The 15,720-nt window shown below is 40.8% G+C and overlaps 1 protein-coding gene across 8 annotated transcripts in view; it reads right to left on the minus strand.

Moving 5' to 3' along the window:
- Positions 1-15,720, minus strand: part of sptbn2 (spectrin, beta, non-erythrocytic 2) — a 76,899-nt gene that overhangs the window by 27,235 nt on the left and 33,944 nt on the right. For 5 of the 8 annotated variants that reach the window (XM_079647421.1, XM_079647420.1, XM_079647423.1 and 2 more), the window contains 2 exons: positions 588-739; positions 143-316 (listed from right to left, as the gene is read on the minus strand). In XM_079647421.1, coding sequence (XP_079503547.1) covers positions 143-316; positions 588-739 — 326 coding nt within the window. Of the gene's footprint in view, positions 1-142; positions 317-587; positions 740-11,844; positions 12,477-15,720 lie in introns of those variants that run through there. The other 3 variants (XM_079647425.1, XM_079647424.1, XM_079647426.1) reach the window with 2 other exon arrangements.

The raw sequence follows: 15,720 nt of genomic DNA on the forward strand, positions 1-15,720 counted from the left end.
TGTTTTAACCTTTTAAACATTTTGTGAGTTTGCCTAAGGATGGGCTTCATGCAGAGACATGATGTCCCGAAGGCTACATTCGCTCTTTGAAAGAGGTAAAGCAATCTGGCACGCGCTCCACTTAATATGCTTTATATGTTACCTGGAAGCGAAGGATGATTGTCCAGATGAGACCCAGCGTGAGACGGTGATTACCATCCACAATGTCATGTGAGCCCATGTTTTCTAGATGGACTTTTTGCTCCTTGAGAAACTGCAGGGCTTTATCAACATTCTCCAGGCAGTGGATACGCATGCGGCCCTTTGTGGGCTTTGGCTGTGGGGAGCAGAAGAAAAACAAAGAAGACAAAAGTTAGAAATATAGACGAAAAGGGATCCAAACACACATTAGGACATCAGCCATTTCAAAAGAGAAGAACAAGTAGAAACAGGGGGAGAAGCAAATCACACAAAAAGAAAGAAGAACTGGAGCGCATGATTTCTCCTTCCTCGTGGTGCTGTCTGAGGGTCATGGCCCCTCAGGGCTTGGGTCAGGGTTAGGACAGAGGGGGGTGGGGGGAGTTTCTGTGTGTCTGTGAGATACTGACCAGCTGTTCTCCAGAGAGCACTTCCAGAAGGCGGATGAGCATTCGGCCATCGCGGAGGTCGGTGTACAAGTCCCCGATGCGACTGGTCACCCGGCCCAAGTGAGAGTTTACCCATTTGGTAAAGGTCTTCTTCTGCACTGCTTCACGCTCATCTGCAAAGGAAACAACGGGGAGTGAGAAATGCTGAAGTTACATCACTGATAACTGAGACGCCACTGGCTTGAGTATCATTAGAAATAAATATTAACAAGGATTACATTTTGCTTTAAACAAACACCAACACAGTCAATAACCAAGACCAAGGACTTCAGCCTGTGTCGTGACTAGTTCATTTTACAGATAAGCTGTACCATTAAGGGATCACTGCATTGACAGCTTAGTGAGAGGTTTTCACTCCTTAGACCAATGTTTACTGATGGCTCTGCTCATGTGTGCTATGCTAATTACCCTGATTATGTGCATTTAGCTAATAAAAGTGACAATGCTAAATTGTCCAAAAAGGCAATTATATGAGTGGTTTCTTTATTGGGGCCGGACTTAAAAAAAGAACCACAATATATTAATCTTTAACAGCAGCTCAGACATATGGGCCAGGGGAGTAAGAAGCTAATCCTGCTCTGCTACCTAACAAGGTGACCTCCTTTCTAGGACACAAGGTCTTTCTGCCGTTTGAAAACACTATTCTAGCATATATATATATATATATATATATATATAATAAGCCCATGAAAAAAAAAAACCGGAAGTAAATAGTAAATAGATCAGAGGAACGGCTCTGTAATAATTAGGTAAACCAAACAAAGCCCACAACAAAACAGGCAAAATAGCAAACCCTTCATATTTTCATTCATATTACTTCACAAACCAAACCTAAAATAGCCAAACGTTGCGTAAAGCTGTATTTTAAGTGTTCATTGTATATAGCTTTATGATAAGGATGTCTTTGATAGTGCAACACACCACACCTTCTTTATACTTCAAAGCAGCTTAGTGTAACAACATAAACCTGACATCTACATCTTAAGTAATACCTATGGTGGTTAAGAACAACAGAAGGTACAAATGCAATTGATGTTGCAGAAAGAAGCATTGAGGGGTATCTGGAAAAGATGTATTCATATAAATGTCATCATTATTCAACTATGTAGTAACTACCTTAGTGCTACAGTAGTTACTGTTTAAAGGCCACACTATTCAAAGCCCTGATTTTCAACCCAGAGGCAAGGTGCAAGTATCTTGGCAGTTCATGTAACAGAAGGAGATTGTGAAGGTCAGCCATTTTAACATTGCGATCTCAAAAAGAGATTCATGAGATTAAATTACAAGGTTGCTGTATTATGACAGTTCTATTAGAGAAACTATACAAATCATTAGGATGCTCACAAATCTCTTGTGGAAATTGAGTACAAGAAGTATCAAAAGTGGCTTAAGAAGTATAACAAAGTTATCACGGTGTTCATATATTTAAGTCACTCCAAAAAAGTGCAAGCAATGTGAAAGACCTAAAGAAAGCATGTTGTGCAAATAACCACTCAACCAAGCCAACTGTCAGATTTTGAAATGTCATGCAAGGGCGAAATAACGATGAACCTGTTGCAAGCTAAAGGTACCCCCCCTGTTTCTATACCGTACGAGAGTTTGAAATAAGTAATCCAGATAGCTCCTAGTAATGATTAAACAGCAAATGTGTCGGGACTGTCGGGTTTATATTATTCAAATACTTAATCCCATACAGCCATGACCTCTGTGTTTGACCTTTGATTTAGGAACCAGAGTATAACAATAACTTAAAATCTAAATAACAAAATAATACCTTGTTTTCATTATGCCCTTTCTTACACCAGACTGCAGAGGAAGCATGATAATTGTGTTATCAAAAGGTAAAGTATCATTTTTGGATTATGCCACACTCATTCCTCCCTCACTCATTTCCTGTATGAGAGCTTGGTAACAACTGAGGACACATGCAGATACTACCACATGTTGAACACACAGCACATGAACTATCCAAATGAGATGGAGAGAGATAACAGTTAACTGGAGCAATAACAGACTTGAGTTGCAAATTTAAAAAATGCACTTCAGGAATGCACAACTGCTCCTTCTGCTTTTGTTCTTTTGTGTCTTGTCATGTTTTCCTTGTGGCATAATGGACTGGGGTTACTGCATTTCGTTGTGTTGCATCATGCTTTATGAAAAAGCCCTCCACAAAGCGTTGTCTTGTGTTTCTAAATCTCCACACACGTTTGTATTATATAGTTATACCAATTGAAGGAGCTGCGTGAAGGACTTGGTTATGTCCTCTACATTATATTCCATTTCTACCGATAGCCAATAGATCTTTCTAAATCTAACACAGTGTACCTTTAAGGAAAGTGTTGATTTATGAATGCCGAGCAGGTGTGCCTATGATCATGGCCTACAGGCATATCTGGAAGGTTACAACTGTGGCAGAGACATGTTTTTTTTCTCTGCTATACCTGCTATCAGCCCTTTAGTCTGGTGGCAATTGAACTTGTGCTTTTTCATGGTTCACCTAAACTCAAGGATATCGGACAAACAAGAAAGTGTTATGGCATCACACTCTAGTATTGCTCAAACAGCCCTGGTACATTAGTTCCTCTACTTACTGTGGGTGTGCTGGTTGTTTTTGGATCATTCCATTTTATCAAAACAAAATTTAAACTTTACAGATTAGGCTCTCCAAAAGCACCACTACTGTATAACACATTATTTTATTCTATATTAAAAAAGTACCACTAAGTTATTTGAAGCTGGTTAATGAGCCAGCAGAGGTGGATTACCCGGGCAGGTGAGAGGAAGTGGAGGAGCCTACATTCCTCCTGACACTTGGTCGTGTTGTGACAGAGCCCTGCACTGAGGAGGAGGCAGTGGGGCAGGGGTCCTCAAGAAGAAATGCTGCAACACTGCTGGGGCTTCGCTGCTAATTATAAGGCAACTGAACGAGAACACTAGAGAGACAAACATTGCGTCTGTCTGTGAGCTGTTTGCTCATTATGGCGAGCAAACACAAACTTGTCATCAGTGCGGCTACAGTGGAGAAGGTCAAAAAAACCGGTGCAGCTGTCTTCTAGAACACTGTGACATTTGTGGATCATGTTTTTTGTAGATATGTCAACTGTAATGTTTTTACATCTAGCTCTTAATGGTTCATTATTTTTGTACTTACCTGCAAGAATGCCTAGCAACAGAAAGCCTGTTTATTGTTAACAGAGAGTACCCTCATGGCTGAAGGTGAGAAAAGAAACTGAGACTATGCTTCCTTTATGTCAGAATTCTAACGTCATGCAAAATACCTGCAGAGCCTGCCAACCTTTCTACACAATTACACAATAGAGGACAAGAGAGAACATTGGGAAAATATGAGCTTTGGAAAGCAAGCCTTGTAATTACCAGTAAGTCTTACTAAATCTGTCATAATCTTAGCTTTTTTGCCAAAAAATCCACAATAATGACTTTTCTACACCAGCTTTGAAACATGGACACAACACAACAGTTTCCTTACACACATTCGTTTTGCCAAAGATGGGGGCTACAAGGTGTGATACAAGCACAAATGTGGATAATCCTTTTATCCAGCTCAGAATATTTATTGGCTTCTCCGAATACTATACAAATTTTCTAAACTATGTTTAATGTGGATTCAAAACTGTAATAAAACGACCTCTTCTCTCTCAGCTCTACCTTCCCTCTGCCTATTTGAGTGTGAGGTGGAAAAACAAGTGTGTGTTTCTGTCCATTGTTTACTAATGGCAGATCTGAACTAGTGGTTAGAGGCATCATTATATGTTTCAAAAGCATATTTGGGCATGTCCAGTCACTTTGAACATGTTTGTCTCTGGCAGTAAGCTTTAAGTATATGCCAAGGTGGGAGGGGAGGGGGAGGGGGAGGGGTAGGGGGGGTTGAAGGTAGTGAGGTTTAGTTCGCTGCTACTCTCCTATTCAACCCTCAACTTTAGCACAGTTGATAAAGATGAATATCTGCAAGTAATCTGAGCAAAAATGCCGCCAGGCTTAATCCTGTCTGGTGATAAAATGAAGACTCCAACAGTGAGTCGCTGAGCCAAGAAACACAAATATCTATAAAGGAAAACAATATATCTGTGCGTCAGAACAACATATGTGTTTGTATAAGGACAAAGAACAAGTCCACATTAGGTGTGCGTTTGCATTCTGGTACATATTGAAAAAATGCAAACCCATTTGAACCCTGTCCTGTACATATTGTTTAAATCACTACACAGACTGATTTCTGACATGTCAGACCGTGTGCAACATCATTGAGACAGAATCTTGTTTGATAGGAAGGGGTTCTGCTAGCACAGTGTAATTTAGTTTAAGACGAGGGCAACTAGACGCCGTCGCCTACCCATATTTGTCAGCGTTTTTCTGGCTACCAGTATGAATAGCACTTATTTACTGATAGCCCCTATACTGCTCAAATGTACAAAATGGTAAAAAATATTAGTAAGTGCCAGCGGTTGGGTTGAGGGTAGGACTAAATACAAAGGCATTTAAATCACTTAATACATTCATAACAACTCTAATGGTGGTTAATCAACATTAGTTAGGGATTGTTCCAGGTTACACTGTTAACCTGCAGTGTAACAGTGTAAGTGTTTGAATGAAGCTTAGGCACTTCTCATTGAAAAGTGTGCCGTGTTGTTTTATGCACAGTAGACAACCCACGACCGTGCCCTGACACCGTCTGTCTATAATAGAGGCAAACATATGCATGAGTGGGGGAGAAGTTCTGACAGAGGGTCAGAGTCTTCGTTGTGATTCACCCTATTAGAGGTCTCCTATGTTGCTCACTGAATCCTTCATCCCTTGGCAGTCTTGCATGACACTGCACTTCGGCTCCCAGTGGCGTTATTTCAGCACAGAGGACAAATAGCGACTCCGTCCATAAATAACTTACCAAGGTAAGCACTTCACAAAGTAGCAACAAATGCACAACGCATATTTTATACACTTTTCAATTCCCTGACCATTCATTCTCAAACACATGGGACTGATGTCTAATGATCATTTTAAGACCACCTAACATGTAAGAAGCTTTCAGAGAAGATATAGAAAATGTGAGCACATGCATAATCATTAACTGCTTCTCATTTCATCTCATTTCAAGTTGTGCCCAGGTGTGACGAAGGTCACTTCGCCACTATGGACTGATGGCTTTGGGCCGGGTAATATTGCACTTTATTAGCGGGATTGCACAGGACAGTTAACATTGGATTGGTATTTGCACATAATGTATTACATAAACCGTATTTATTGAAATGTCGTCTGGACGCTGGTATAAGGGTGACAGCGGTTGAGGGTAATCAGGGTGCAAATAATATGTTGAATGTCTGTGGCTGATGATTGTGTGCACCTGGTGCCCTGTGTTGTCTCCTCCCCCTCACCTGTGTCTTGTTAGTGTCTGTGTATTTAAGTGCTGTTTCTTGTTGTGCTGAGGGTCAGTCTGTGTGAGCTGCTGGTGGCCGCAGGCTGGGCACGGGAACCACTTATTGAGGCTGTGTCATTATGTGTGATCATTTAATAAATGCCCTTCGGGTTATATTTTTGGACGTTCTGCCTCTGCCTCCTTGCTTGGTCGGGCCGCTCAACGGTCAGTCTCACAATTGGTGTCAGAAGTGGGATTCGACCAAGTGAGGAGGTGACAATGACGAGAGGAAAGAAGAGGGACCAGAGAGAGGAACCGCGGCTGGGGGTGGCTAGGCCTGGAACTGACCAGGGGGCCACGGCTGCTGAGGCAGCAGGAGACGGGAGACAAAGAGGACGAGCTAACGGACGAGCTAACGGACGAGCTATCGGACCCACGAGGAGGCGACGGAGCCTGGGTTGGATTTAGGGCGGACCAACGCCTTACAACAGGACAAAACAGCTTCCGGATAACGGCTGCACTGGCTTCAGCGGCCCCGCTGGAGGTGCCGGCGTTGAAACCGGGTGGCTGACTGGTTGTCCCGAAACCGAGACTGTAAAGACACTGTGCTTCCTGGGGAGAGGGGGAAGGAAATTTGACGAAGGTCACTTCGCCACTATGGACTGATGGCTTTGGGCCGGGTAATATTGCACTTTATTAGCAGGATTGGACAGTTAACATTGGATTGGTTTTTGCACATAATATATTACATAAACCGTATTTATTGAAATGTCGTCTGGATGCTGGTATAAGGGTGACAGCGGTTGAGGGTAATCAGGGTGCAAATAATATGTTGAATGTCTGTGACTGATGATTGTGTGCACCTGGTGCCCTGTGTTGTCTCCTCCCCCCCTCACCTGTGTTTAATTGCTCCCCGTCACCTGTGTCTAGTTAGTGTCTGTGTATTTAAGTGCTGTTTCTTGTTAGAGTGGTAGTGTGTGTGAGATCCTGGTTGCTGCAGGCTGGGCTCACGTGAAACAGCAGCAGCAGCAGGATTGAGGCTGTGTGTATTGTTTTAATAAATGTCCACCCCGGGTTATAATTTTGGACGTTCTGCCTCTGCCTCCTTGCTTGGTCGGGCCGCTCAACGGTCAGTGTCACACCAGGTCATGCCTTCCTCCTTAGCCGTTCCTGGTTCCCTTTGTAGCCTGGTCGAAATGCCCTTGACTTCATAAACTCTTGACATCTGGTGTCTCACCCAGCCTGAGCTTGTGTAATAAGTGCCTATGGTCACTCCGTCCTCAGAAAGAATGAGCAAACTGCTTCCATCAATCTGTCTGCTTTAATCTGCTTAAAAGACCTTATCTTGGACATTCCCACACAGACAAGATTATGGTTTTATGCCAAAGGGTACAGAGTAAACACTAATCAGTGGGAGTCTGACTTGTCTTGCTTTCAGCTCTGCTCTTACTTGTATTATACATTTGACAATATATAAAACATGTTCAATATATTTAAATTGCAACAATAGCAAGGTCAACAATTATTTACTTTTTAAATGTTTGCTAAACTGAGTGCAAAACATGCTTTAAATTACAGTTAGCAAAGACTAATTAAAGGATGACTCAAGTGTTCATTATAATGTCAGTGATCAGATAACCACATTGTGGTAGATGTGTATGTATGTCTACAGTAGAAAATACATATTTGGAAGATTCAAAAAGTTGCAGAGATTTTGATTTGATCAGGGTATACACTAAGGCAAATGTATTAGTTGTGTGTAATTCTGCAATCACTAAGTATCATGAGATTTCTAACGCTTTAGCTGAAACTAAAGCTCAAGAATCCATTCTCCAACCATCAGCCATCAAGTGTTTTGCTCTATGAGATTACAGAGTAAAGCCAAGGCACTCATTAGAGAAAGACCTTTTAGTCTGTTATTTGTTTTAATGAACAATTCATCACGTACAGTCGGGAGAAAATACTTTGAAAAAAAGCTTTGTGGTAAGTGGTTACTATTTTGTATTGACACCATTAGGTGGTTTAGCTAAGAGTCAACTATGGTTGTTGAGTGTGACATAAAATGGATGTCATGCAAATCAAACAATGAAAAAGAGGTCTACGCCTGTTGTATGTGATTTCTTGTATTCATAAGCTTGAGTGTATTTCATTGATTGATGTATAAAGAACTTTAGCTATTTCAGAGAGTCCTAATGATCAACCCTCCTGTTTATCTTTGTGTATTATATAATTAAAGGTTACAATATCTACTACTCCTTCAAAGTCAACAGCAGCCTTATAAAAACGGTATAAAGTAAGAAGTCGGATAGGATATCATCTGACATCTGGCTGCATGTCAAATCATTGAGTACAAATATTATTTCCCTCATATTTTACATATCTCTGCAGCAAATGGGAAATGTACCCTCAGTGTATTACTACATATTACATGTCTATAGAATTTAACAAGCCTTGCCTGCATATCATTAGAAAAAGTGTGCAAAACAAAGTGAGAACAATGGCACTTAGAGATGCACATGCTTTGACATTTCTCTCTAGAAAAGCGGAAGTGCCCTTCCTTTGCGTATGACTTTGAAAGTAAGCCTGTGGTAAAACCGACGCGTTGCCACATGTGGCATGAGTTATTTTTACACATTTAACAGTTTGCGGTCACTAGTATAGAAAGACACTGTTTGGCCTAACTTTGTTCTTAAAATGACAAAACAGACAGGAGGAATCTGATAGAGACCTCTCTTAAAGATCGGTCATATTTTTTTTCTATATTGGCAGTGAAGGTACTGAACCCTTCAGGTCATGCTCCGCTGTGCCATCTGCAGCTGTGGCTGATAATGGGAGAGATAGGGGAGGAGGGGATGGGCCAAGGCCAATCCCATGAGAAACGAGACCGAAACAGACACCTCACAGCCATAACATCTGGACACAGAAAGTGTGTGAAATGTCAACAGGACAATAAATGTCCTAAAGCCCCCAAAACAGCACTATCCAGTTACCCTTCCAAGAAGGAAACTGTCAATATTGGTAAAACTTTACAAACAAAAAAGGCATTTTGTGTATGTGTGTGTCTTTGTACTGTACGTACGTATAGTGAACCCTCACCAGGGTAATGTGACTCTGAGTTACAGCTGGAGGCCACCAGAGTCAGAGCTTTCACTAGGAGTGTTAGAAATATTAAGTTACAACATTCAATTCATAGTAGGCCACTGGACCTTGAAACCTTACCCAAATTCGACATTGATCCCTTTCAATGTCAATTCAAATTCTTTAATAAAGTATAAAAACAAAAACATTCCTGATCTAGACAGCAGAGCATTCAATGAGAAAGAATAAAAAAAGCTAGCATCACTTCTTAGTTGTGACTTTAGAGACTAAGATTTCAGATGGACTATTGACTTTGACATTTCTGAATGTGTCAAAGTGCGCTCTATTTGCATAAAAAATACTGCTTATGCCTGCCGACTGACGCAAACAAATTAGAGTCCAAAGCAGTTGACTCAGAGGGTGCGGGTATCGAGGACGGTGACCCTTTAGTCTAACATAACCCACTGTATTTATTTATTAACTAGGACATCAAACAAAACTGATCATGTATTTATCTTGGCACCAACATCAATAACCAGAATTATTTGGAAGTATTAGGCAATAGGAAGGAGTTTTTTTTAACTCACGAGGCACCATAAGATTACATAATAGTGTGGATAGTGTGAGTTGGGAAACTATAGAGCCAAGGTTTTGAAAAACATGTTTCGTCTCTTTATATTATTCTAAGGGTTAAACTATGACGTTATTATGGGTTGAAAAAAACAGAGGCTATAAAAAAACTAAAAGCAAATGTCGCTCCATCTGTCAATAAAGACTGTTTGAATCTCCCAGAGATGAAAGTTTGTCCTCCTCTCAGTTCAATATGACCATGTGCCTCAGTGTTCCATTAAACCTGTCTCCCTTGGCCTTAGTTATTTAGTTACCTATCATTCACCACTGAGTCAGACAATGCTAGTTTGTTCAGTGCATTCATTAATGGTAGAAGTCTGTAAAATAAGTCTTTACCAAGTTCCAGGCACGAAACATAAATGAGATGTGTTATTTTTTTATATTTTCTCCTCAAGTCCCTCTGTTAAGATGTTAGAATGGAAATCAATTGTATGTTTGAGAAGTTGGTAACCGCTGACCTTACAGCTTGTAAGTGGAAAAATATTTAAACTGAAAGTAACTAATGTATGGTTTGGTGTAAAAAATTATTTTGTGAATGCTTTGTTGTGTGAATGAGACAACAAACATGCATTTTCTGTAGCATCAGCATAAATCATGGTTTAACATAGTGAGGCAGAGAGGGAGTGACACACAGAACGAGCCTCAAGGGTAGTCAAACTAGAAATACAAGTGGGTGTTGCCAAAATGTGTTTGTGTCTGTCTGAGTATGTGCGCGTGAGTATATTTACAGCAAACTCCATCCAGAACATAACCGTGCAGAGATGAAACACAAAGTATGTAATCACTCATCGAAAATTCCCCATCTTTAAGATAGTATTCATAAATACAGTTTTGTTTTGAATGAACCTCATTTCATCATATTCTTGTTGGAGGGAAGTGGGAATATCTCTTGTCAGCGTAAATTTAGTGACTGATCTCTGACCCCCATAATTACACAATGAGTTAAAGGTTTTCTTGCCTGACAAGTTGGAAAAGACGTGGAGGTATGTACTCGCAGCTTCTTTGAGTGTGAGGTTGCCCAGCTGAGTGTGACAGTGTTGTGAATCTTGTATTTTCTAAGTAATAAAATATGGATATTATCTCAAGAGCACGTCACTGTGAAGGTTTAGACATATTTGTATCCATCACTTCACATTTACTCAGACATATGAATACATGTCCTTTAGCAGACTAACGCTCCGTGGCAATGAAGATATTAGTGAAATTGGAGGTAAAATAAGAATGTCGAACATGCAGAGAGACGTGCCCTTCAAGTAAACCCTAAGCTCTCCTTTCCAGACAGCAACCAGGGAGGGACCGGAAACTAGCAAAACACTATGATCTTCATGCACACTAGCACCAACTGGTAGTTTAATAAACTATTGCTCTACTACACACTAATACCTTATCTCATGGGCAGTGACCAATGGGTCTAAAGCTCACAGGAACAGGCCACATGGTAATAGAGTCTAACAGATACATGTGTTGATCAAACAAAAACCTTGACCAAGTAAAAAAGTTTTTCTCCATATTGTTTTTCAATTTGAACACCAGCATTTTAGCCAAGACACTGAGGGGTGAGTTACAAGATTCCCTTACAATCAATGTAAGTTTAATGCGGGGTTGCACTTTAGTTACCACATCATTTCCTAAGTCCTATGTTACAACCAGTGGTCTCTGTGATTCCTGTTTGCAGGACCTCACAGGCTTTAGCCAGAGACAGAGCGGTTCATTGTAATAAGATAAGGAAAGGACAGGTGGCCCAGTGATCAGGTGCCAGACTGCCTGCTTTAGAGCTGAGCTGAAGCCTAGTGTTTGTCTGCAACGGCTCTCTTAGATTCTCTCCACAGTAAGCACTACAATAACGCAGAATTGAGAGAGGAGTCTGGTCAACCTCTCACAGGTAATGAATTATGCGAGAAAAATGTGGAGCTATTGCTGGAGACTCATTTACAACCCACAGCACCTGCAAAATTGTCAAAATGTAATATATTTCCGATGTTAGCACACAGCAGGATATTTTTAAAGTGTTACACCTTTCAGTCTTGGACAGTCTTAAAATTAGCAACTTTTCCATAAGAGAAACACCAAATATTGGATAAAAAGGTAAACACATTCCCTAATAGTAAATTGAAATTGACAGATCATCATGACTCTTACCTTGCAGTTGTTTAAACCTCCCTTCCAGGATGTTGGAATATTGCACCTGATTTACAAATGCTGCTGCGGACAAGCAGGGCTCTCTGTCCCTGCGTTCACACTCCATTGCCTTTTTCTGAATCTCTCTCCTAAGTATTCCTCTCAGATACAGAGTGAATGGGAGTTCTCCTGCATAGCACAGCAAAAGCGACCTTTCCCGCTCCAAAAAATATAAACTCCTGAAGAGGGTTTTCCAGAAAATAAAAGTTTTGTATATCCAAAATGCCTTGGTTTGTCCTCCTGTTTCTGATTCCCTCAATGCTGTGCCTCAAGCACAACTCAAGCTTGAAAATGTTGCCGCCTGTTCTTCTCTTCTTCTACTGTAGGTCCCACCTTGTCCAATGAAAATACAGCAGTGTAACGGTGGAGGGGTTTTTCTAAAGAATCATTTAAAACAAAATGTTCTCTTGTTTCACCTCCTCCTGTGAAGAATTTCAACACACTTGTGGCCTCAAAGCAAAGTAAAAACGTCTGGTTACACTCCCTTGTGGTTCAAGGCTGGCTATCCCTTCCCTCCAAACTCTGAACATGCATTTGCTGGAGCAGAGCGCAGCAGAGCAGGCTAACCGGCCGCGGTCGGATAGCTGTGTAAACAAAGCCTGCTGTGCTGTCTGAAAACTGTGTCATTTGCACAAGGTGTGTTTGAGGGAGGAGCACAGAGGAGGAACACAGTGCTGAAGTGGAGAGGGAGGCGGTGTGGAGGTGGACTAAACCATTAGAAGTCTTTGCCCAGTGTAGCTTGAGGCGGATTATGTAACGCCACCTTAATTCCAGAGAGCAGCGGGGTGTGGCCTGCCAAGAAGGTACATCACGAAAGGATCCATCCTCTTATCCTGCTGTCTTGCTATGTGGTTCTCATTTCTATCACTCTCTGACATAAGATTCAATTTGCCTTGTTCTGTTTGCGGGCTCTGCCTGTGATAAGGCGTTAAGACAGGAAGGAAGTTGTTCAGAATATCTCGGCAACACGACAAGCTCCTTCCTGCCTGAACAAGATTTGAAATGATGAACTTGTGTGTCTGTTTGTCAACCAGATGGTTAGGCAGGAGTGGGGGTGGAAGTGAGTCATAAGTCCTGTCTAAAACAATTATAAAACTATAATCAACACATTTGATGTCAAACTAGATTATGGATAACTAACTATTCAAATTAGTAATGGCTTAACTTGGAAGGAAACAATGTTCCTTATTTAATTTGATTTCCCACTGTCAACTTAAGTGTGTCTTGCATGCAAACACTGGAAGAAAATACACTTTTGTATATTTGTGTGGCTGTGCTCCACTCCGCAGCACCAATAATAAAGCAGCATTTATTTAAAATCTGTGCAATACACACCAAAAATGATGTCAGAAACTATGCATTAAAAGAGACTTCTAAATATATTTTGAAAGTTGAATAGCTATCCAGTTGAAGGTTTACTCTTCGTTGCTGCTGCTAACGCCCTTAAAAGCGCCACAGTAAAAGTTACAAATGCAATAATTGCCTGTGTGTGAAAAAATTACACAACACTGTAAACACTGTGAGGGCTAAGGTCAACACTTTTTTTTGCAAAAGTTGGCTTTTGGTCTGGTCAGGGGGCAGTGGTAAAAATGTGTGTTTTTTTATTATCTGTGCTTGTCCTGATGAGCCGGCAGCATCTGGATGGATCTCATTAAAGGACCAAATGCCCCCGGCCTTCTGCGCCTGGGTGTTTATGGAGGGGGGACTGGACTAATGAGATCCAAAGCGAAAACACTTCCTTCTGGGGATCACAAGCAGTGGTCACATGCAGTGAGAAATGAGAAGCAGAGACATGGTAAACTGGAAAATGGCCGTTTAGGATCCCATTGGGCATATTTCAAACACACAATCCCAATTACCACGAGACGCAGATGTGATGGCAGGTTTGCGTGTCTGGCAAAAGCATCTGAAAATATTATGTTCAGACCTATCTATACAACTCATCAGTCATGTGGATAAACTATTAAATAAACGCTCTGGATAATATTAATAGTTATTTTCTTAATCTTGTTAAATATGACAACAAACATTGAGAACGTCTGCCAAATGGAGATGTGGGAGCAGCTCATGCATTGAGCAAACTGGATTTAATGATAATGAATGATGTTCTGGTGTGGTGAATGAACGCAGATGAGGAACAGGGAAGGATAGAAGCTGCAGGGGAGTCGGCAGAGATCTATTGCTGAGCATGTACATTTTATCCATCCAACAGCTTAACCCCTGGAGGGACACGGGGGAGGGGGGAAGGTTGAACCATACTCAACTAAATATCTGATCTGAAGGGGGATCCCCCTGGAGCTAGAAGGCTTGATTTCTTAGGATGAAGTCCTACAAAATGTATAAAAAATGTGGCCCAATGTGAGACAGTGAATAGAAATGTTCATCTATTATTCATGCTTCTGTGTAGTTTTCCTTCATTATGTATGCATCGTATATAAGCATAGTCTGTGTATTAGAACTGGTTGGATTCCAGATTCATGATAATGATGTGGATATGTAATGAAGAGTAGTGTTGCAAAAGGAACATGGATGCTTTCAAAGTACTCTTGCTCTGCTAACTGTGTAAGCTCTCACAAGTAAGTACAAGCTAGGCGTTGCTTAACAAAATGCAAATGTTCACCGCTTGCTCTGCTACCACACACAGTATAGGAGAGTAGATAGGTGGTTATTTATGCAAATTACATTTATCTTTAAACACAGGAGAAGCTTTCTACTGTGAAACGAGCTTCAGCTGCTGCTGTCACACCAGGAGTCAAATTAATCTAACAGACTGTCATTTCACAGAGGGAATATTTGTGAGATTCTGTGAGAGATTGAAGCACAAGTAGGCAGCAGCTTACAGACTGCTGAAGGGCTTGACATTTGTGAGAAGTTGTTTAAGGTAGGCAGGAGTTATGCCCGGGGGACAAAGCTGCTGCGGCATGTCAGAGAATGTGCACTTCAAGTCCACACTTGTCAAACGGAGATGTATCACAGGTATTCACGCGCGTGCGCACGCACGCACACACACACACACACACACACACACACATACATGTTTTGCTATTTTTGTGAGGACCATGACCCAAGGGCAGGTTGTGAGGACCCCCCTTTCTGCTATAGCCACAAAGATGAAAAAAATATTTCTAACACCAGATGGGGGTAGTGAGACAGAAAGTCACTTGAAAATGTTAAAACACACATTTTCACACAAGTGGTGAATTTGGTCGGTGCTGTGAGGACCGGCCAGTTGCTAGGCAGATTTAAGTGTGTTTTTCCCCAGCAGTTTTGACAAGTTTTCTTCCCAAAAACATTTTATGAGCCCCATGGCTGAAGAGTACATGTGTATTTATACTTTTTTATTTGTATATGATATAGTAGTTTAGTGTCTTATTTGTTGGCAGATTAGATTAGATGTACTTTGTTGATCCCAATTTGGGAATTGTTTGCGTTGCAGCAGCATTAAAGATTAGCATTGCACATAAGAGAAATTAAAAGACTAGAAATAAACAATTCTAAAATGTAAACATCACAAATAGAAATAAAACAGCATTAAAAAAGTAGAACATATACATGTTAAAATACCAATTTACTGTAAACAAAATAAATATAAAGCAGGATATTATATACATTAAGTGTGTAGGAATGGAATATTAAATTAAGTAAAAATGTAAAATGTACAGTGTGAGTTTAAGTCCAGTTATCCAAAGAGATAAGAGATTGTTGAATCCTAAAACATTATTTATGTAATATTCTATAATTATATGTTTCAGTCCCTGCCTGCAGGTCCCTGTATTATTTAATTTAAAGTCTATGCCGGTGTATATGTCTCTCTCGGTTTCTTAAATCCTCACCTTC

Source organism: Notothenia rossii (assembly GCF_949606895.1).
Source record: "Notothenia rossii genome assembly, chromosome: 9".
Taxonomy (NCBI): domain Eukaryota; kingdom Metazoa; phylum Chordata; class Actinopteri; order Perciformes; family Nototheniidae; genus Notothenia; species Notothenia rossii.